Below are 20,370 nucleotides of genomic sequence, written 5' to 3'. Positions count from 1 at the left end.
CGGGTCCGTGGCTCCGGAAGTCCTTGCTGACCCCGGACTTGGTGCCGCCCCGCCCCCCTCGGGCAGCCCCTCCGGGCCGCTGTGGGCCCCGAACCCGGCCGGCCGCACAGGGGCGGGCTGAGCCCGGGAAGTTGGGGCTCTCCTGCGCCCCGTAGCGGGGACCTTGCAGACGGGGGTGGGCTGTCCGGCTGCGGACGGGGTCCCGGGGGCGGGGCCGTCTGTTTCCCGGGCAGCAAGGCGGACATGGACGTGTTCCAGAAGGTAGAGAAGATCGGAGAGGGCACCTACGGGGTGGTGTATAAGGCCAAGAACAAGGAGACGGGGCAGCTCGTGGCCCTGAAGAAGATCCGGCTGGATCTGTGAGTGCGGGCCGGCCCCCGGGACTCCCCAGCCACCCGTCCACCGCTCTTCTCAGGGCTTCGCATTGGGCTCCTTTACCGACTCTGCCCAGTTACACCCGAGTGGCCGCAGAGGTGCGGCCTTCACCGGCCCGCACGCCACCCGGGCTCTGCCCGGGGCCCCTGGTGGGGACGAGTGCGGTCTGAGGAGCCCAGCGCCGTGGTCTGGGCCGTCCTGAGGGAACGCGGAGCACGGGCGCCTCCCCCGGGGCAGAAGCACCCTTCTTGGCTTCCTGCCTCCACTGCTGTACCTCCCTTCCTGCAGGGAGACGGAGGGGGTCCCAAGCACCGCCATCAGGGAGATCTCCCTGCTCAAAGAGCTTAAGCACCCCAACATCGTCAGGTGAGGTGGGGAGGGAGGCGGGAAGCCGGGCCTGTCCCGGGTCCCCTGGGAGCCGCATCCTGACCGGCGTCCCCGGCCAGGCTGCTGGACGTGGTGCACAACGAGAAGAAGCTGTATCTGGTCTTTGAGTTCCTCAGCCAGGACCTGAAGAAGTTCATGGACTCCACCTCCGTCTCCGAGCTCCCCCTGCACTTGGTCAAGGTACCGAGGGGAGCACGGGGAGGACGCCCTGCGGGCCGGCCTGTCCTCCCACCGCTCAGCCAGCCCCTGTCTCGCTGGCTGTTGCAGAGTTACCTCTTCCAGCTGCTGCAGGGGGTGAGCTTCTGCCACTCGCACCGGGTCATCCACCGGGACCTGAAGCCCCAGAATCTGCTCATCAATGAGCTGGGCGCTATCAAGCTAGCAGACTTCGGACTGGCCCGAGCCTTTGGGGTGCCCCTACGCACCTATACCCACGAGGTGCCACGGGGCGGAGGGTCGAGAAGGGCAGCTGAGACAAAGTTGACTGTGTCCTCGACTACCCCGAGTGATGCCGTGTCCTTGTCCCCTCAGGTGGTGACGCTCTGGTATCGCGCCCCTGAGATCCTCTTGGGCAGCAAGTTCTATTCAACAGGTGTCGACATCTGGAGCATCGGCTGCATCTTTGCAGAGATGGTAGAGAGAGGGACACACACGGCCCCAGGGAGGGTCCTGCTGAGGTGGGGCAGGGGGTCTGATTCACCTGTAGGAGGGTCATTAAGGGGCTGGCCGGAGGACTGAGGAATTGGGCCTGAGTCCTGGAAGGCCAGGGTTCTTAGCACAGCCCTGCGACAGGTCTTGGAGTTGTCTCCCTGGTCTGGCCTCTTATCTGGAATTGGATTCCCGGTGATGAGGGAGGGGTACCCACACCTTCTCTTCCCTACTCCAGATGACCTGCAAAGCTCTGTTTCCTGGTGACTCTGAGATCGACCAGCTCTTTCGCATCTTTCGGACTCTGGGGACCCCCAGTGAAGCCATGTGGCCGGGAGTCAGCCAGCTGCCTGACTATAAGGGCAGCTTCCCAAAGTGGACCAAGAAGGGGCTGGAGGATGTCGTGCCCAATCTGGATCCGGAGGGCAAGGACCTGCTCATGGTAGGTTCAGGCAGGCAGCTGGCCAGGGCAGGAAGGGCCACCTGGCTCCTTCCGGGTCCAAGCTGGTCTCTTCTCTGACCGCTGTGCACATCCGGCTTGTTCCTGTCCCTGAGCCTATTGGTGGTTCCGCCTGGAGACCTTGCCCGCGATAAGTCCCGAGTTCACCCTCCCTGTTGAACCGTCTCTGTTCCAGTTGGCCCTGTGCTGTGACTCTTGCCCTTTTTTCCTAAGTTGCTGTGTGTTTGGGGTAATTTCCTCTGTGGTCATTATTACTCCATCTAAACTGTAAGCTTTTCCAAGCAAGGACCACAACTGCTCCTGCATCAGTATTTCCCCCACAGCGCCTTCCACAGTGGTCACTCTCACACAAAGCCAGTCCTGGCCCCCTGGGCCCCTACCGCAGTCCTCGCTTACTCCTGTCACCCCACCTTGATCCCTTGGGCTGGCTCAGACCAGGGTGCCCCCAAAGACTTGGAGGCACGTTTCTCCCTTTAATTTGGTGTTGATCAGAGGATGGCTGGGCAATGCTTTCATCTTTGGGCTGTGCGCCCAGCTTTCCAGCCCTCTGTGTGTGTGTTTGCCAGCCCAGTCAGCAGGGTGGCGCAGACTCCCAAGCAAGGCTTTCAGGACTCTGTCCTGGCCAGTTGGAGGTGGGGGTCTCTCCACAGCCTGCTGGGAACCCACCCACAAGTGTGCTCCATGGCAGGTTTGGTCCCTACACAGAGAAAAACCTGTCTCAACTCAAGGTTGGCTGGGGCCTGAAACCTCAGTGAGGAAGGGAGCAACTGACTTGGCCTCGAGCCTGAAGCAGACCCGGTGACTCAGCAGGGCTGGGCCAGAGCTAAGTCCTCGTCTCCACGTCCCAGGAATGTCCAGAAGTGCCTTCCTGAGCTGGGAGGCGGTGGCTTTGTGCAGTTCTGGGCCTGAAGGCGGTACTCTGGGGCCCGGGGGGCCTCCAGACGGATTCTCCTGGGAAGGTAATTCCTCTCCCTGCCCTGGCCACACTCAGGCCCAATCTCTTTCCTCTTCCTCCTTCCTTCACAGCAACTGCTGCAGTACGACCCCAGCCAGCGGATCTCAGCCAAGGGTGCCCTTGCGCATCCGTACTTCCTGTCCACCAAGACCCCCCCGGCCCCCCACCACTGTGTGCTGGAGCGTTTTTGCCGCTGAGAGCGTGTGAGGCCACCGCCCTCGAGCCTCCCCCCAGCTGCTTCCCCAGCCACCTGCTCACCAGCTTTCCGAGAAAGAGAATGCGTCTGGGGAGAGAGCAGAGCCCTGAGGAGTGTGGCATCAGCCACCAGGGAGCTGAGTTTGGGTTAGTCCTGTTGACAAGTTAGCGAGTTCCTGTGTTGTTCCTTGGGTTTGATGGTGCCGTTTCAGGATTGGGGTACAGAAGCTCTGTGTATGGAGGGTGTGTTCGAGGCGGCATCTCCTGGCACTGGGGCAACAGGCCTCAGAGAGCAGGATGCTGCCCAGCAGAGCCCGGCTCTGTGGGAAAGGGTGCCCCCTGCTGGCCTCTTTGGGCTTAAAATGTTTTGGAGAAGAGTTTATTCCCAGTTCTAGTTAAAAGAGGGAGAGGGGACGTGTTCCTGTTTCCAGGAGAGGTGGGGTGTGTGTAGCTGTTCTAAGTGGCTGTCACCTAGGATACGCTCACATTTGCTTGTCACTGGCTTTAAGGATAGGAAATAAAAGTGATACACTGAGTTTGCCCATGGTGTTCTGTCGGGGCGAGCTCTTCCCATGACCCGCCGGCATACCCCCCCAGAATCAAGGGGCCTCACCCTCAGAGAGCCCCCGTCTCCCACGAGGCCCAGTGGGCATGCTCACCCCCACCCGGGCAGTGGTGTCCCTGGTGCTTGTGCCCCAGACAAGTTCACTCTACCTTGGGGGTCCCCAAGGGATGCAGTGGGGGGGGAGGGCGGGGACAGGAGGTGAGCTCAGTTGCTCTTCTTCGCTTGGTCGCTTGCTCCCCCTCTCTGTTCCCCTCGCACTGTGGGGCTGGGGACCCCTGCTCTACGTCCCCGACTGTGAACAAGATGAGAGAGAACGCATTTATTGGAAGTACTGGGTTGGGAAGTACTGGGGAGGAATACACCAGCTGGTCTCTGGGTCTGGGGATAGAGTGGACTCCAGAGTTGGGGAGGGGAGACCCAACACCATGAATGCTAAGTGAGAGAACAGGGGTCGGACAGCAGAAGACCCACACCCGGGTTAGGCTGCTCTGGGCTGAGGGGTGCATGCATCCCACCCCCACCCCTTACGTAGACTCCTGAGACTTAGCCCCGTCAGCGCAGCGCACGGGGTACAGTGGGGGAGGCTGAGCGGAAGCAGCGGTACCCCTCCAGCACAGCTGGGAGGAGCAGCAGGCCGCTCAGGGGGTCTTTCCGGCAGCGGCCCATGGCCTCCTTGTAGCTCAGCCGCTCCTTGGAGATGGGGTCTGTCAGATCCTTCTCGTAGCTGGACTCATCCTGCAGGAGCTGGGCCAGCTCTTCACTGATCATTCCCGAGAGCACGGCCTGCGGGATTGGGATGCGGCCTGTCCTCTTGGGGTCGATGAGACCCCCGGTCAGGTGCTGCACCAGCAGGTGCGGGAGCACGCTCTCCCGGGGCATCCAGCCCTTCTGGACGGCCTCGCCCACCGACAGCCTCTTCTTGGTGATGGGATCCTCGATGCCGGTGAAGGCCTTCTGGGCGTTGAGCAGCCTCTGCGTTGAGGTGTTCTCGATCAGCCCCCTCTCCATGGCCTTGTGCACGGAATAGCGCTCCCGGCTGAGGAGGTCCACGATGCCGCCCGTGGCCGCCTGGGCCTCCAGCAGCTTCTGCCCAGTGATGGGGTCCAGCATGTTCTTGGCCATGGCCGTCTTGATGGTGCACTTGTTGTCTGTGGTTGTGTCGTAGATGCCGGCGATGGGGAAGCTGTCATCGCCAAGCCCGAGAGGGAAGCCGGGAGAGAAGAAACAGGTGCTCTGGGGGGCCGGGGAGATGACCGGGGACTTGGAGATGATGGAGCCGATGGAGAGTGAGGAGCAGGGCTTGGTCTCCCCGGCCACGAGCAGGGCAAACTCAGAGATGGGCAGGTGGCCGTCCTTGTAGAGGTGGTACTCCTCCTTGGAGATGCGCCGGCAGCTCAGGGCGGCCTCGATGGAGTACTGCTTCCCGCTCTTGCGATCCAGGAGCACCGACTCCTCCCCACAGGGGCCTGAGGTGGTGACCTCCTCCCAGTCACACTCGAGCTCCTGCAGCTGGAGGTACTGGGCTCGATCGATGATGCCCCTCTTGTAGGCCTCATACGGGGACATGTCCTTCCCTGTGTCGGGTTCCAGGATGGAGATCTTGGTGGAAAGGTTGGTCTCCCGAGTCTGGGTCTCCTGGCTGAGCTCCTCCCGGCTCACTTTGGTGTGCAGATCCCGGAGGGTCCTCTCCTTCTTGTAGATCTGGTCCTTTTCCTGGAGGATGGCCACCTTGAGCTGCGAGAGCTCCTGGCCCTGCTGGGTGGCCTTGTGCCGCTCGCTCTCCGTCTTCTGGCCGAGCAGCTTCACCTCCTCCTGCAGCTGCAGCACCTTCTGCTGCTTCTGCCTCTCCAGCTCCCGCAGCTCCTGCTGCAGCTGCCTGCACTCCTGGCTCGCCTGGTTCCGGCCCTTCTGGAGCTCAGCCTCCTCCCGGGTCCAGGTCCTGCTCAGCGCCTCGGCCCTGTCGATCCGCTCCCGGAGGCGCTGCACCTCCTCCTCGCGGCCCTTCCGGCCCGCGCGCTCCCTGCTGAGCCTCTCCCACACCCGGGACCGCTCGCCCTCCAGCACCCGGTCCTTCTCCACCCTGATCACTTCCTTATAGATGGTCTTCTCTTGTGATTTGGTTTTCTGGAGGATGTCGATCTGGACCTGCAGGTTCTTGCACTCCCGATGCAGCTCTGTCACCCGGGTCTTCTCCTGGTCCAGGTCCTGCCTCAGGGCTTCTGTGGACTTCTCCAGCTCCGGGTCCTTCTCCATCTTGACCACCTCCTCCATGATGATCTTCTCCTGCACCGCAGGGGGCCGCTTCTCGAGCTCCTGGATGCGCAAGGTCAGCCTCCGCAGCTCCTTCTCCACAGCCAGCTTCTTGTCACGGTCCTCCTGGAAGCTGAGCAGACCCTCCTTCTCCTCCACGCTGGCCAGCAGCTGCTGCACCTCCCGCTCCAGCTGCCGCCGCCGGCCCACCTCCTCGTCCAGGCTCCGGCTCAGCCGCCCGTGCTCCTCATGGAGCTTCGGGTCCTTCTGGGTGACCACCACCTCCTTCACCACCACCTTCTCCTCAGGCCGCCTCCTCTCCAGCAGCAGGTACTTGTTCTGCAGCTCGTAGACCTCGTCCTCCGCGGCCCGCCGCTTCTGGGTCGCCTCCCGCACCTCCTGGCGGAGCCGCTCGGCCTCCTTCTCCAGGACCGGGTCCTTCTCGTGGCGCACCACCTCCTTGCTCACCGTCTTGGTCTCCACCTTGGACCGCTCTCGCCTCCATTCGTCGCGCTCCCCCTGCAGGCGGATGTGCTGCTCCTGGGCCCGCCCGCTGGTGTTGACCAGCTCGTTGAGCTGAGCCTTCAGGCGGTCGATTTCCCGCAGCACCTCCGGGTTCCTCTCGTGCTTGACCACCTCCTGTGTCACCTCCTTGTACTGCACCTCGGGCTTCTGGGCCCGCAGGGCTGCCAGGTCGGGCAGCAGCCTCTCCACCTCCTTCTCCGTGCTGCTCCTCTTGCTGGCCATCTTCTGCAGCTCGGCCCTTAGCCGTGCGATCTCCCGCTCGGTCTCTGGATCCACCTGGAAGGTCTCGTGGACACGCTCCTGCAGCTCCACTTTGGGCTTCTGCTTCTCCACCGCGCTGTACTTGTCCTGCAGCAACTTCAGCTCCTCGGCCAGCATCGTGTTCTTACTCCTCTCCCCTTCCAGGAGGCTCCGTAGCCTGGACGCCTCCTCGATGAGGCCTGGGTCCTGCTCCACCTTCTTCGCCTCCTTCACGATCACCTTGGGCTGCATGGTGCTGATTTCCCGCTCCAGGTCTTCGATGCGGGCCTGCAGCCTGGCCACAGCTTCATCTGCCCTCTTCCTCTGCGTCGTATCTTCCTCAATCTGCAGCCTCAGGGACCGGGCTGCCTTGACCATTTCCAGGTCTTTCTCCACCTTGACCACCTCCTTCACCACGACCTTCTCCTTCACAGTCGCCTCCTTTTGCTCAAGGGCCAGCAGCTCCTTCTTCAGCTGCTCCAGCCGGGCCGTGACGGCGGTGTTCTCCCCCTGGAGGTGCTGGAGCTCGTTACTGAGCCGGGCTGCCTGGCTGTCCAGGCCAGGGTCCTTCTCTATCTGGGTCACCTCCTTGGTCAGCAGATGGGGCTGCATGGCCTTCCTCTTGCTCTCCAGCTGGACGACCTTCTGGGCCGCTCCCTCCAGGTCTGCCTGCAGGCTGGCCCGCTTTTTGCCCTCGTCCTCCACCTGGGACTTCACCCTGGACAGGTTGCTTTCCAGCTGGGGGTCCCGATAAAACTCCACCACTTCCTTCTCCTCCAGCCTCTCCAAGGGCCGCTGGGTCCTCAGCCGCAGCAGCTGGTTCCTCTGCTCCTCCAGCTCACGCTGCACCTGGGCCACCCGTTTTCTCTCCTCCTCCAGCTGGGACTTCAGGGCTTCTGACTTCCTTCCTGCTTGGGCTGGGCTCTCAGACCCTTGCTGTGCACCGTGGGTCACCCGGATGTCCTCACTGAGCTCCTTCTGCAGAGTGAGAGGGAGAAGGGGAGAGTACTGGGGAGGAGAGGAAGCAAATGAGCCTCATTCCTCCTCCTACTGGAGATCACAGACCCTCCCCTGCTTCCTGAGACATCCCTCCCAGTAGGTCCTGGGAGGTGGAGCTGAAGACCTAAGATGCTAGGATGCAGGATTTTGAGGGGACCCATTAGTTGCATGATGTTAGGATGCAAGACAGAGTCAGGCCGAGTTTGCACAGAAACATGCAAATAGGACAGGTGTTGTCTTCCAACCTTCCCCTTCCCTTTCCATTCGGGCTGGAGTATTCCTCTGGGCAGGAAAAGATGGCAAGTCCCTTGGCCAGCCACCAAGAGTCATGGAGAACCTCTGGCTCCCAGTCTCCCAGGGAGGGTGACCACTGTGTCTTAAGGCTGAAGACTCTGAGGGATTTTCTCCTGTCCTCACCAGGGGACTGCCCAGTGGCTAAGCTGTGGACTCCCTGAGTGGCGTCTCCAGGTTCTTACTCTGGGATGGAGACCAGCCTCTGAGAGCTGCTGGGGAGAGAGAGCGGGGGGGAGGCAGAACCCAGGTCTGCAGGTGGTGGAGCAAGGGAAAGGAAGACGGCCAGCTCAGCCACAGGGCTGGCTGCCTTGCGCGGGAACGGGGTGGGCATCCCCCCATACCTTCTCCAGCATCTTTCTGGCAAACTCCAGCTGGTGCAGCTGCTCTTGGTGCACAGCTACAGCCTTGGTGTAGGCTTCCGTCAGCTGCTTCTCCTGGAGAAGCCAAAGGGAGGTCACGGGAAGCCACGGTCAGCTCCCCCCTCAGAGGCAACGCAGCCAGCGCCCCGCTGGGTCCTATCTCACCTGGGCCTGGATGCTCTCCTGCAGGGGAGCCACTCGGGGTCTCTTGGGGGCCGACCCTGCCTGGGTGGGCTCCAGGGAGCAGCGGTAAGTGTCTGCCTGCAACTCGTAGTCCTGAGCAGGGAGGAAAGGACAGCAGGCTGATCAGTGGTCAGGGAGGGAGGGCAGGGAGGGCGGGAAAAGGGGCCAGCTGGATGAGATGGCTCACCTGGAGGGCCTCCTGCAGGTCCTGGGTGATGCGGGACACCGCGGCCTTGTCCCGCTCCCGGCCCTGGATCTCCTGCAGCAGCCTCTGTGCGGGCACAGGTTAGAGTCAGGTTCGGCGAACACCACTCACCCCTCACAGGCGCCTTCAGGGCCCCAGGCGGGGGCAGGGAGGGTTCTATGGGAAGCTGCCCCTTCCCCTCCCCTGACCCATCATGGCCTCAGCTTGGGACATTTCACCCTCTCTACCTGGCCACCCTATCTATTCCTCAGGCCTCTGCTTAGACACTGGTTCCTTCCAGGCTGCTCGCCCTGACCCCACACATGTCCTGCCGTGGGCTCCCACGGCACTCTGGCTCCTCCACCAAGTGCTTGGCAGCATCACAGCCCATGACACGCCAGCCTCCCACTAGCCTGAGCTGTCCCCCCAGCCCCTGGTTCAGGGCCACTGCGTCATAGGGGCCTGGAAGGTCCGAGGAAACAGGTGCAGGAGGAGTTGGAATGCCAGGAACATCAAGTCCACTGCCCACGTCAGACCAGACAGCGCTGGGCTGGCCGTTTGTGGAGCCATGTGGGTGTGGAGGGGGTGGTGCTGACCCAGGCCTCTGTGGTCTGAGCGGTAAGGTCTTTTAGAACACTGGCCACTAGGGGGCCACAGGTGCCTAGGCGGCTCTCGTGTGGGAGGGGCTGCCAAGGAGGAGGGTGTGGCCTGACCTGCCCCAGGTCCCCCACATCCCCTGCCCCTCACCTTCTGGGCCTGCAACTTGTAGGCCATCTGGCTGGGCCCGTCGCTGAGCCGCAGCTGGTTGTGGGGCAGGTGCTCCAGCCAGGAGCTCAGGTTGTCCCTGCAGTTCTTAAACTGCTGGTAGGTGAGGCCGGCGTCCTGCAGCATCTTCTCCCTGTACCACGAGGAGGAGGTCCGGAGCAGGGGTGAGACCTGCCCTCTGGGGCCAGGGACGGGATGTGTGGAGGAGGCTGTGGGCACCTCCCTCGCTGGGAGAGGTCAGGAGGCCTGAGAGACCCCCGTGCTGAGACTGGGCATTCATAGATGGACCCGACGTCTCCGCCAGGCACCACCCTGGGGGAGGGGGTGGTGCTGCTCTTATCCCATTTCAGAGGTGAAGTCACCAGTCCAAGGTCGCACAGCTTGCCAGCAGCAGCTGCTGTGCACGGTGGGGGCGGGCCCCGAGCCCTGGTGGCCCAGCCACTCACCGCAGGTCCAGCTGGTCCCCAACGGCATGGTAGCGGTCAGTGAGGGCCCGCACCTGGCGCTGCTGGCTGGGCAGGTCTTGGCAGAACTCATGGAAGTTGTTCTGCAGCGCGCTGCACGCGTGCTCAGTGGCCTTCAGCCCGCGGTGCAGCCCCAGCACGCAGGCCTGCTGCTCTAGCAGCTCCCTTCGCTGGTGCTGGGGGAGGAGGGGAAACCAAGAGAGGGACCTTCCTGGTTACGTGAGGGGCCCGTCTAGCCCCACCTGCCCCTGCAAGCCTGTTCAGGCTGTGACCCCTTCTGCCAGAAGGCCTCCTGGCCCTCACCTGCAGCTCGCTGACCCTCTCCTGCAGGGCGCCTGGGCCAGCGGGGATGGGGGCCTCCTGTGCCAGCGTGGACTCGAAGCCTCGGATGACCCTGTCTGCACCCTGGATCTGCCGCTCCAGATCCAGGGAGGCCTTGGCTCTGCCCCAGGGGAGGCCAGGGGAGGCCGAGGGTCAGTCAGCCCCTTGGCCACACCCCTGCTGCTCCACTGCCCCTCCCCCACCCCCAAAGCACTCACTTCTCCCCGTAGAGGTTGCAGAGAACCTGCACGTCGCTGTACTTGTTCTTGACGTTGTTGAGGGCCACAGGCAGGTGCAGGGCAGCCGGGCCCACGGGCCTCGCTGACAGGAACGCCTCACACTCCTTCTGGGCCGCCCCCTTCTCTGCTCCCAGGCTTTGCAGCTGCTGGGCTATGCCCTGAGGTGGGGCAGGGGGCAGGGGGCAGGGATCTGTGCTCTGGGCAGGAGGGTTTCACCCAGCCCTCCTGCCAAGTCAGCCCCTAACTCCACCCACGAGCCTGAGAGTGCAGTGGGTATATGCCTGGGCCCAGGCTGGAGATCTGGGACAGGCCAGGTCCTGTCACTCCCCATGTGGATGACATTGGGCAGGTGGGCCTCCCTGGCCCTCAGTCTCCTCATCTACGAGGGACCGATGGGAGGATGAAATGCCGCCATGTGTGTCAGGAGCTCAGCGGCGCCAGGCACACAGTTGCGTGGCGTGGTCTTCGTGTCTCTGTCCTGTTCACAAACCTTCAGTCGCCTGCCCCGTCACCCAAGGTCAGGCAGCAAGGCCCTCACCCGGTCCACTCGGGGTTTTGTTCATTCTTTATCAGTTTCTCATCTGTACCTTCCATCAGTCACAGGGGCCAACGCTGTGCTGTACCCTGCCCCTTGCAGTTTAACTGGGCTTGCCTCCTGTGGACCCCCAACATCCCTGATGTGGCGGAGGCTGTGACTCCAACACCCAGGGACCCATTTGGGGACCGCCTGGGCAGTGTAACCAGTGCTGTAGCGCAGGTCTGAGACCCCGACCCCAGCAGGCCCGGAGCATCCCCTGGGCTCAGCAGAGGCCTTTGTTGAGACGGCATCGGGCATAACACCTCCTCTCCGGCCCCACAGGCAGCGACCGCGAGTTGCCCTAGCAAGGTTCCCACAGGCTCGCCTCCGCCCCAGGGCAGGCTCCCGGACCCGGCCTGCAGCGTCCCAGGTCGTCCTCTCCCACCCAGGGGCCCTCCTGCCCTGCTGCTCTCTGACCTGGCGGGCACACCACCTCCCAGTATTGACAGCTGACTGCACAGCGAAAGCCACACGTAGCACCACATTGTGAACGATGGGACTCCAGTTTTTAAAGAACCAACCCCAGTCAGTACATTTCAGTAGACCCCAGGTTGGAAGGCAATCACCCAAACTGAGACCCCACCCGCACCCCCAGGGTGAGGAAGAGACCCTTCACTGTTAGCACCTCAGGGTGTCTTGGGTCACAGTCCTGCCCTCTCCACCCCGCACTTTCCACCCCCACCCCCAGCCTCCCGGCAGAAGTCACCCCGGAGATGCTCCAGGCTTTCTCACTGCCCTCACTGCCTCTAGAGCCCGGGTGTGGGTCGCAGGGTCTTTGGGCCCTGCCCCTCTAGAACCTTCCCAGGCCTTACTGCACGTGATCTGCTAGACAGATGAGCTGGGTATTGTTGTAGCTGTTTTCCGGGGTGAGTTAGTCCAAGCCCAGAGAGGTGAAGTGAATTGCCCACGGTCACAGAGCAGAGGGGCCCGGACAGGACCCCGTCTGGGTGGGCCCTGGATTGTGCTTTCCTCTCATCAGCCCCGGGTCCCTGCGGCTGTTCCCACACTCACAACCAGCTTAGTTCACGCACCCTCAGCAGGGGCCGCTCCTCATCCCATCTGCCTCGCCCACCCACCTTGTGGCTTTGGATGCGGCCTTCCAGGTCCTCCAGCGGCGTGGCGCGGCTCAGCGGGGCCCGGGCCCAGGCCAGCACCTGCTTCTCTATCTGCCCCAGGTCCCTGTCCAGCCGGGTCATCTGTGTCAGGAGCTTCTGGGCCTGCAGGTCGGCTGTGGCTGAGCTGGCCGGAGCTGGAGGCACAGGGTGTCTGTGAGGGCCCAGGGCGGAGGCTCCTGGTTGGGCAGGGCGAGCAGGGGCTGGGAAGGGCCTGAGGGGGGATGGCCCCAGGAACCTGCCACCCAGGAGATGGAATCCCCAGAGCAGATGTCCCTATCCCAGGGCCACCCTTGCCCATCACGGCCCCTCAGCAGAGGCCAAAGAAGGAGTCCACTCCCTCTATCCAAAAGGCCTGCCCCCACGACCCGGCTGGCCCTGGGTACCCTGCAGGCCAGGCCCAAAGGGCCCTGCAGCACCGGCCCTCAGGCGGCTCTGGACTGCGGCGAATTTCTGCTTCAGGGCCTGCAGCTCCGAGGCCAACCTGCAGGGAGAAGATCAGAGGAGGACATCCCTCCTCCCTCTCCCTCCCGCTCCCCACACAGACACCAGTCCAGGCAAAGGTGGGCAGTGTCTCAATGCCCCAGGGCCCGTGTGGGCCCACAGCTTGCCCCCACCCCACCGGATACCCCCAGGCAGACTCACTTGGAGGCCCTGGTTACAGCTTCAGGGTCTGGAGCTGGGATGTAGAAGCAGGTGGCCGGGGCACGCTTGGTCTCCCCGCCTGGGCCCTTCACCACCCAGGTGTGTGGGTCCGTGTTGTCCACCAGGATATACCGCTCACCCCGCAGCAGCTGCACCTAGGGGGCAGGGTGAGAGGTTCATGTAGTCCCAGGGGCAGGGGCTGGAGAAGGGACCAAGGCTGAGATCGGGTAGGGGCTGGGAATAGGGACAAGTAGGGGGAGAGGAGGCGGGGTAGGGGCGGGAATCGGAGTTGGGGGTGCAGGGGTAGGGACAGAGACAGGCCAGAGGCAGGGCAGGGCTTGGAGAGGACTGGGGCAGGGGCCGCGTGGTGGTGGGGATGGGCAGGGGTGGGACAGAGTGGGGTGAGCCTGTACTTCTCCCGTGTCCCAGTCACAAAGGCTGTCCACGTGCAGAGGCTGCTGGGGCAGCTTCCTGCGTTGTGGCAAAGGGGCCACCTCCTGGCTCCGTCGCTGCAGTTCCCTGATGGTCTTCTCGGCCACAGCCAGCTTCTTCTCCTCTGCCTGTGGGGTCCCAGGCAGTGGGGGCTCAGGCCCGGCTGGCCCCATACCCTGCCCCCCGCAAACAAGGCCAGCAGCCTTCATGAGGATGGCCTCAAGGTGAGCAGAGAGAAAAGGAGCCCCTCCCTGGGGGCCTGGGATCCTGGGATCTGCTGGGTGGGCTGGGTGGGAGGAATCACCCAGGCATCCAGGGTGGGAGCTGGAGGGGGCTCCGAGCAATTCTGGAGGCCACATTACAGGTGAGGAAACTGAGGTCCGGGGAGGGAAAGAGCTCGTTGGTAACATACCCGCCTCCTCCTTCTACAGCAACCCCCTCCTCCTGCCCCCCTTCCCAGGCCAGGGCTCCAGAAGGACCAGGTATCTAGGAGGGGTGAGGCCCAAACACTAGGGCAAGCCCCATTCCCAGGAGGGGGGTGCGGGGGACCTTCTTACCTCCATCTGTAGAAGCAGCTCCGTGGAGGTGGAGGTCTCCCCAGGGGCAGGGTCATACTGGGTGTCCAGGCTGCCACTGAGTTTCGCCAGGGTCTGGCTGACAGCGTCAGCCTCTCCCTGGAACTGAGGTCAGTGGGTGGTCAAGTACAGAGCCCAGGGCACCCTGCTTCTCGCCAACCCAGCAAACCAGCTAAATGCAAACCAGCTAAACCCAAACTGCCACTTGTCCCCACACTGCCAGCCTTTCTACCCAGGCAGTGGGGCCTTTGGAAGGGAGAGCCCTGCAGATGGGCCCGCCTGGTTCACTGAACTGCATTTCCTCCAGGGCCGCAAACACTCTGGCGGTGCCGTTCCTGCAGGGGCGAAGGGCGCCCCTCTGCTGCCTCCCCTGCGCTGGCCTGGCTGGGAGCCGGGCTGGGAGCGGGGACGTACAAGCTGGGGGTGTGCTTTACAGAAACCCCCCCACAGCCGCGTGGTATTACGGAATCTGTGCCAATGGGAGTGATATGACACTGTGGTGATATAGAAAAAGGAAAAGGAAGAAAAAATGCCTTGGCTTTTGTCTCTCTCAAAGTATATGAAACATTTTGGGTGAAAACTACCCCAAAAAAGTTTTCTAAGGAGATATTTTAGACTTTTTTCTTTCAATTTCCCCCCAGCGCCATGACACCGTAGGCAGGCTGTGTGTTCTGTGTGTACACCCATGATTTATGCATGAAAAGCCTAGCACTTTTTTCACTCATAAGAACCAACTTTCATTCCCTCAGGAGTGGCATCTCCCTGCTGAGAATGTCGGTGTGACACCAGTTTCCCTCTGGGACCTCGACACACCTCTGTCCTTCTTGCGAGGCGCCTCGTCTCACACAGCGCCAGGGTGCCCTGTGGTGTCTGTCCTCCAGGCCGCTGTGTTCCAGCCGGGGCCTGGTGGCCGCGCCCCTGCACCCCCACGCCCGCAGCCCGCAGGCTCACCCAGCGGTAATCCTCCACGTGCTGCAGGTGGCTCTCCTGGCTGATGCACAGGTTCAGGAAGTTCTGCCACTCCATCTTGAGGGCCTCCTGGTGGACCTGGGGACAGCAGCAGGGAGCCCTCGAACCCTGGTCCGTGCACCCCCTTGCTGGCCCTGCCCTCTGTCCCCAACCTGGGCCATGTCTCCCTCTCCCTCGCCCCAGCCTCCCTGGGAAACCCTCGATCCAGGGAGCAGGGTCCCGGGGGCCTTGGCACCTGGATGGGCCCCACAGCTGGATGGCCGAGCTCCACCATGCGCTCCCCGTCATCCTCCAGCTGGTTCACACACTGCTCCTGGCTCAGCAGCTCCTGCTCCTTGAAGTGCTGGGGGGTGGGGATGGGGGCGGCGGGGGACAGAGAGTCAGAAGCAGGCAGTGAGGATGAGGGTGCCCGACCGACCGTGCGCCCCCCACCCGGCCCGCTCTCCACCCGCTGCGGACCTCGTACTCCTGCCGCACGCCCGCGGGGTCCGCCATGAGGTCGCTCCAGTCCTGCTGCAGGATGCGCTGCTGCTCCTGGGCCAGGGCGCTCAGCTGGCGCGTGCAGCCCTGCAGGTGCGTGTACAGGCTGCCCAGGCTCTGCCCGCGCCACGAGGCCGCCTTCTGCGCTCGGGAAGAGCGGGGGAGCGGGAGACACCATCAGGCTGCAGGAAGCCTAGGCCCCGCCCAAGGGCCCTGGCAGCTGGGCCAGCCCTGCTCCCGGACCACCAGCCCTGCCCTTCCTCCTGCTCACCAGCAGGTCCCGGTATTGGCTCCGGATGGTGTTCGCCTCCTGCCTCGACCAAGGGGGAGAAAATGCGGGCCCAGTGAGGCGCGGGTGTGGGGATTTCACCCCACGCCCTGGGCGGACTGGGTCCCCTTTCTCAGTCCCTTGCCCCGGAGGGCCTGGCTCAGGCTCTGGTGGGAGAAAGGGGTGGCAGCTGGGACGGGTGTGCCGGAGGCTCACCCACCGGCCCCACGAGGCTCCGCAGCTGCTGCCCGTAGGAGTCGATCTCTTTCTGCAGGATGTTGTGCTCCGCGATCTGCTGCTCCAGCTCCACCATGCCCGGCCCGTACTGCCCCTCCCGGACCTGTTTCTGCAGAAGGGCAGGCCACTCAGTTCCGCCTTGGGTCCGGGAGTGGGAGACCCTCCCCTCCCCACTCCCCATCAGCAGGAGTGGAGCTGCTCACTTGGGCAGAGGGTAGACAAGCCAGGAGAGTATCCTGGGTGAGTGAGTGGCAGCTCACCCTTGGGGACACGCCATTCTCCAGCGGCCCTCGCTGAGGCCTTGGCGTTACCATGACTGCAGTCCCTGAATGCCACTGGTCCCTGGGGTTGGGGTCTCAGCCTCTGAAAAACCTCCCGCCCTGCTGTCTCCTGGCCCTGGGCTCGGTGCCTCCTGCCTGCGCCTCCGGCAGTGCCCCAGGGGCCGGGACTGGCACAGGCCTGCCCGTGGCCCCTCCACTGTCCCTCCATGGCACCCTTGGCTGCAGCATCAAAGCACAGTCGCTCACTCAGGGTGAGGGCTCGGAGCGCCAGTGATCTGGTCCTGCCCGCCCGCCCAGAGAACCCCACCTCCTGCCCCACCCCAGGCCTCCTCTGGCAGGTGCCTCAGTGTCCTCTCCTCGCCACGTCACCCCAACCCAGCCGAGAACTTCCACGTCCCTGAGGCCTCTGAGCTTCTCCTTGCAGGAAGCCTTCCCAGCACTGGGGCTGGCCCCTGACCTGTTTCTGCTCCAGCGCCCGGGCCCAGTCCACCCTGGGTCCCACGTTCGGAGGCAGCACCACCGTCTCGTACAGGGCGCGGTACTCAGCACACTCCTGGGTCACCCGCTCGTGCAGCTGCTTGATGCTGTGAGGAGATGGCAGGCAGGTCGGGGCTGAGCCGGGGGCCCCTCGGGGACCCCTGCCGCCTCCGTCCTTGAGCCCAAGCCCCCGTCACCCCTCCACTCACTCCTTCTCGATTTCTTCAGCCTGCGGGTGCTTGAGCCGCCGGGCCTTGTCCACGTCCAGGAAAAGGTCCTTCAGCAAAACCTCAGCCTCCTTCAGGCTCCGCCCTACCTCCTGCCGGTGCTGCAGGGCCTGGCTCTGCTCGAGGTGCAGCCGGTCCTGCGGGCAGGGGAGGGCATCCTCGGTGCCTGTGGCTGCCCGAGCCCCACTCAGGGACCCTGGGGGGCTGCACTGGCCAAGGCTGCAGCCCACGCTGCCAGAGGGGCCGCCCCAGGGCATCTGTGGGGTGAGCTCAAGGACACAGGGGGGCTGAGCCCCCCCCTGGAGCCCCTATGACTCCCCAAATTAGAAGCTCAGCAGAGAAGTGCTGAGCCCTCTTTTCCCTTGAGTTTGGGGAGTGGCCAGTGAAGAACAAAGGTCGTCTGTCTCATCTTCACTGTGACCGGTGGACATGTCAAGGCATGACAGTGGGCCTCCCGTGTCCCCGCCCTGCTCTCTGCCCCTCAGGCCCCACCTGCTGCAGCCACTTCTGGGTCTCCAAGATGTCCCTCTCCACCTGGTCAGCGTTGGCCTGCATGCGGGTGATGAGCAGGGCCAGCTCCTGGGTGGCGGCTCTGTTGGGTGGTGGGGACAGAGGGCAGCATGGTTGGGAAAACGCCCTCTGTTCCCTTTGGGCAGAGGTCTGCCCACCCACCTGGGGTCCCCTTCCTCCCGGCCCTGTGCTGCCCTGCAGCCAGGCTCACGGCCCCGAGAGGGCAGAGTCTAAGCCCCAGGGGGCTCTGGTCTCCGTGTTGAAGGCCGAGACACTCTGGGTGGAGGCAGGGTGGGGTGAGCACTACAGCGACCAGGGGTCAGAAAGCGAGGACCCCAGGGGTGTGTGGCACTGCCACTCAGGCTGCCCTCACTGTCCTGGCAGTGAGTTCCCGACTCCACCCAGCTCCCTGCCTGGAGGGCCAACAGCCTGGGGAATGAATCACAGCTGCTAATCCCCAAGGCAGGGTGGCTGGGCCTTGGGAGGGGCAGCTGAACTGGCTGGGGGCTGGGGAGAAGCAGCACACCCCCCCCAAAATTCCTCCCGGCCCAGCCCAATCTCACCCTGCCCCCTACACACCCCCAGGCTTGGCCTGTGCCCAGGCTCCATCCAGAGGAGCCACACAGCACTGGAGCATGGGGGTGCCAACAGATTTCCAGGCCACCCCAACGTTTCCTGGATTTGGGGGTTCCAAGCCCAAATCAGGACCTGACCTGCTCTAGGTCACACGACCAGGAGCAGCCGACCAGGAGCCTGAGCCGGGTCCCCAGGCTTCTTTTCCACACACTCAGCCCACAGCCTTGATGGATGGGGCCGCTCCCTGGGGCCTAGAGGGTCAAGAAGACCTGCTGAAAGGAAGAGGGGTCCGAGCCTCGGCAGCACGGCAGCCCGTGAGGTCACAGTCTTGGGGAAGGGGAGCCCACAGAGCTGGGCCTGGAGCAAGGACAAGCCCCCACAGGCAGAGGGGCGGTTCTGCAAGGACTGAAAGAAATGGGCCAGTGTGGGTCTGACCCTGCTGTGCGGCCTCAGGCAAGTTACTTGACCCCTTTGTGCCCGAGTTTCCCCACTTGTAAAGTGGGGCTTTAATAATATCTGACCCGGGTCAGTGTGGCTCAGTTGCTTGGAGCATCATCCCATACACGGAAAGGTGGCCGGGGCAACTCCCAGTTGGCACATACCTAGGTTGCTGGTTCAGTCCCAGCTGGGGCAGGTACAAGGGGCAGCGATCGATGTCTCCCACACCCGTGTTTCTTTCCCCCTCTCCCACCCTCCCCCTCTGTCTGAACTCGGTGAGCATGCCCTTGGGTGAGGATAAACCATTTTTTAAGGACTATCTGCCTCACTGCGTCAGGAGAACTAACACATCCACAGCATCAAGGGCGGAGCCTGTGCAGTCAGCCAGCGCCCAGCAAGTGCTAGTTTTCCTTAAAAAAATTGTGCTTATTGGTTGATATTAAAGAGAGAGGAAGGGAGAGAGAAAAAGAAACATTGACTTTTTTGTTCCGCTATTGATACATTCATTGACTGATTCTTGTCTGTGCCTTGACTGGGACCAAACCCTCCGCCTTGGCGTATGGGGACGACGCTCCAACCCAGTGAGGCACCCGGCCGGGGCTTCGGTGTCAGCTGTTATCCCACTCAGATGTAAGTGCTGAGAAGGCGGGACGGGTCAGCTCTGTGTGCAGGGGCATCCCCAGCGCCCAGGATAAATAGTCTTGGCACACGCAGTAGCATGCAATAAATACACGGTGAACCAGTGGACCGAGGGGAAGGAGGGGCGCTCTCTGGGGGGCTGCAGCCAGAGCACAGGGCCACACGGACAGAGACGCCAGCCAGGGGAGCACTGCCCAGGAGGCTGCCTGGGGGAGGAGAGTGCTGGGTCCCGAGCCCTAGGGGGCCTGCTCCCATTGGGTGGGGCACACTCCGCCAGGACAGGTCACTCCAGCGACAGTCTTTAAGCACCATCTTTCCCATCCACCCAGAGTCCGCCCAGGAGCCCAACCCCCGGTCTGTCATCCTTCACCGTGATCTCTATCAGGATAATGGCTTTCTGTCTCCACTCTCATTTACACACCCGGGACCCCAGGGAAGCAGCCACCTGAGCCAGCAGAGGGGGCTGATGGCCAGAGAGCCGGAGGAACGCCCACCAGGCCTGGCTCTGGGGAGGCGGGCAGGGCCCTGCAGGGAGCTGGGTGATCCAAGGAGGCTCTGGGGGTCTGGGGGCCCTTTCCCCTTCCACACACCCACACAGTAAATGGATCATTCTAATTCTGACAAAACTGTCAAGGCCAAATGAACAACAAATGAAAGAAAAAGAATAAAGAAACAAAAACAAATTCTGAAGGCCTGTGGTGCAAGCCTCTGGGGACAGCACCAGCCCCCTCCCAGCTTCCAGTTTCTCTGGCCTCGGGCCTTCTGCCCACCCTGTGCCCAGGCCCCAGGGGTCATCCCAGCCCAAGCAGAGCCTTGAACAGGAGCCAGGTACTCCAGTCTCCCACCTCCCAGCAGGAAGCCAGCTGCTCAGGTCCCTCTCCAGCAGGACTCCTGAGAGCGGCCTTAACTCCTGGCCCCCAGCTCCTCCAAACCCACCCCCCCAACAATGCAGGAGCCCCAGGCCATTCCTGGCCTCTTGCCAGGACTGGGACAGGCACAGAGTCCGCCCCCAGGCCCTTTTGCCTCAGGACACCGAATGCCAGCATGGGGCTGGCCCTGGGCTCCGGCTGCACCTCCGGATGGCCGGAGCACCTGGGCCTGGCACCACCCTGCTTGACCCCATCCCCGGTCCCACTCACCGGCTGGGCTTGCTGGGGGAGCCCTTGCCCGGGGAGCCTTTGGGGGACCCCTTCCCCTGGGTGCCTTTGCTCAGCCCCTTGAACATGGTGGTAAAAGCAGGTGCTGGCTCGGGCTGAACTTGGCAGGCAGCAGCGTGTGTCCTGGCTGGCGGCTCAGCTGGGCTCTGGCGAGGTGGGGCTGCTGGGAACCGGGAGGAAAGGCAGTTTCTGGGAGGCCCCTCTCTGCAGGTGAGGCCTGGCAGCTGCGCATGCACCCACACTCGCCCACACTCACACCCGCTCCTGCACAACCAGTTTGGGAGGAAAGGGCAGAGCCAGAGGGCGGGGCGCCCGAGCCTGCCCGACGCCCAGGGAAGGTCTGGACTAGTCACACCCACAGG

General features: G+C 63.3%; 2 protein-coding genes across 2 annotated transcripts; one reads left to right on the top strand and one right to left on the bottom strand.

Annotated features, from left to right (window-relative positions):
• Positions 1–30: 30 nt before the first annotated feature.
• On the top strand, positions 31–3,556 carry CDK3 (cyclin dependent kinase 3). The gene is made up of 7 exons (XM_037065293.1): positions 31–359; positions 664–741; positions 822–942; positions 1,030–1,200; positions 1,294–1,395; positions 1,649–1,852; positions 2,897–3,556. Exons 1-7 carry the CDS (start codon positions 244–246, stop codon positions 3,020–3,022), a joined length of 918 nt encoding a protein of 305 aa, XP_036921188.1. The 5' UTR covers positions 31–243; the 3' UTR covers positions 3,023–3,556.
• Positions 3,557–3,889: 333 nt separating this feature from the next.
• EVPL (envoplakin) lies at positions 3,890–20,269 on the bottom strand. Its single transcript, XM_037065191.1, has 22 exons — positions 19,991–20,269; positions 17,181–17,280; positions 16,671–16,825; positions 16,442–16,568; positions 15,687–15,812; positions 15,470–15,508; positions 15,178–15,339; positions 14,954–15,061; positions 14,701–14,796; positions 13,732–13,854; positions 13,156–13,302; positions 12,743–12,897; positions 12,484–12,581; positions 12,062–12,234; positions 10,388–10,566; positions 10,152–10,290; positions 9,831–10,024; positions 9,367–9,517; positions 8,623–8,706; positions 8,418–8,528; positions 8,235–8,327; positions 3,890–7,578 (listed from the first exon to the last, which is right to left on the bottom strand). Exons 1-22 carry the CDS (start codon positions 20,074–20,076, stop codon positions 4,138–4,140), a joined length of 6,087 nt encoding a protein of 2,028 aa, XP_036921086.1. The 5' UTR covers positions 20,077–20,269; the 3' UTR covers positions 3,890–4,137.
• Between the last annotated feature and the right edge of the window lie 101 nt (positions 20,270–20,370).

Source organism: Sturnira hondurensis, unplaced genomic scaffold (genome assembly GCF_014824575.4).
Source record: "Sturnira hondurensis isolate 20B ecotype Veracruz unplaced genomic scaffold, ASM1482457v3 Scaffold0001221, whole genome shotgun sequence".
In the NCBI taxonomy this organism is placed as follows: Eukaryota; Metazoa; Chordata; class Mammalia; order Chiroptera; family Phyllostomidae; genus Sturnira; species Sturnira hondurensis.
Note: the sequence above shows the minus strand (reverse complement) of the source record. Positions and strands in the feature narration are given on the sequence as shown.

What these genes read in the sequence shown, in the direction of transcription:
- CDK3 (XM_037065293.1), top strand. Translation starts at nt 244, where the DNA reads ATGGACGTGTTCCAGAAGGTAGAGAAGATCGGAGAGGGCACCTACGGG. An exon ending in AAGAAGATCCGGCTGGATCT is followed by an intron (nt 360 to 663) that starts GTGAGTGCGGGC and finishes CCCTTCCTGCAG; the next exon opens with GGAGACGGAGGGGGTCCCAA. An exon ending in TACGCACCTATACCCACGAG is followed by an intron (nt 1,201 to 1,293) that starts GTGCCACGGGGC and finishes TTGTCCCCTCAG; the next exon opens with GTGGTGACGCTCTGGTATCG.
- EVPL (XM_037065191.1), bottom strand. Translation starts at nt 20,076, where the DNA reads ATGTTCAAGGGGCTGAGCAAAGGCACCCAGGGGAAGGGGTCCCCCAAA. An exon ending in ACGTGGAGGATTACCGCTGG is followed by an intron (nt 13,855 to 14,700) that starts GTGAGCCTGCGG and finishes CACTGACCTCAG; the next exon opens with TTCCAGGGAGAGGCTGACGC. An exon ending in TGCAACCTCTACGGGGAGAA is followed by an intron (nt 10,291 to 10,387) that starts GTGAGTGCTTTG and finishes CCCCTGGGGCAG; the next exon opens with AGCCAAGGCCTCCCTGGATC.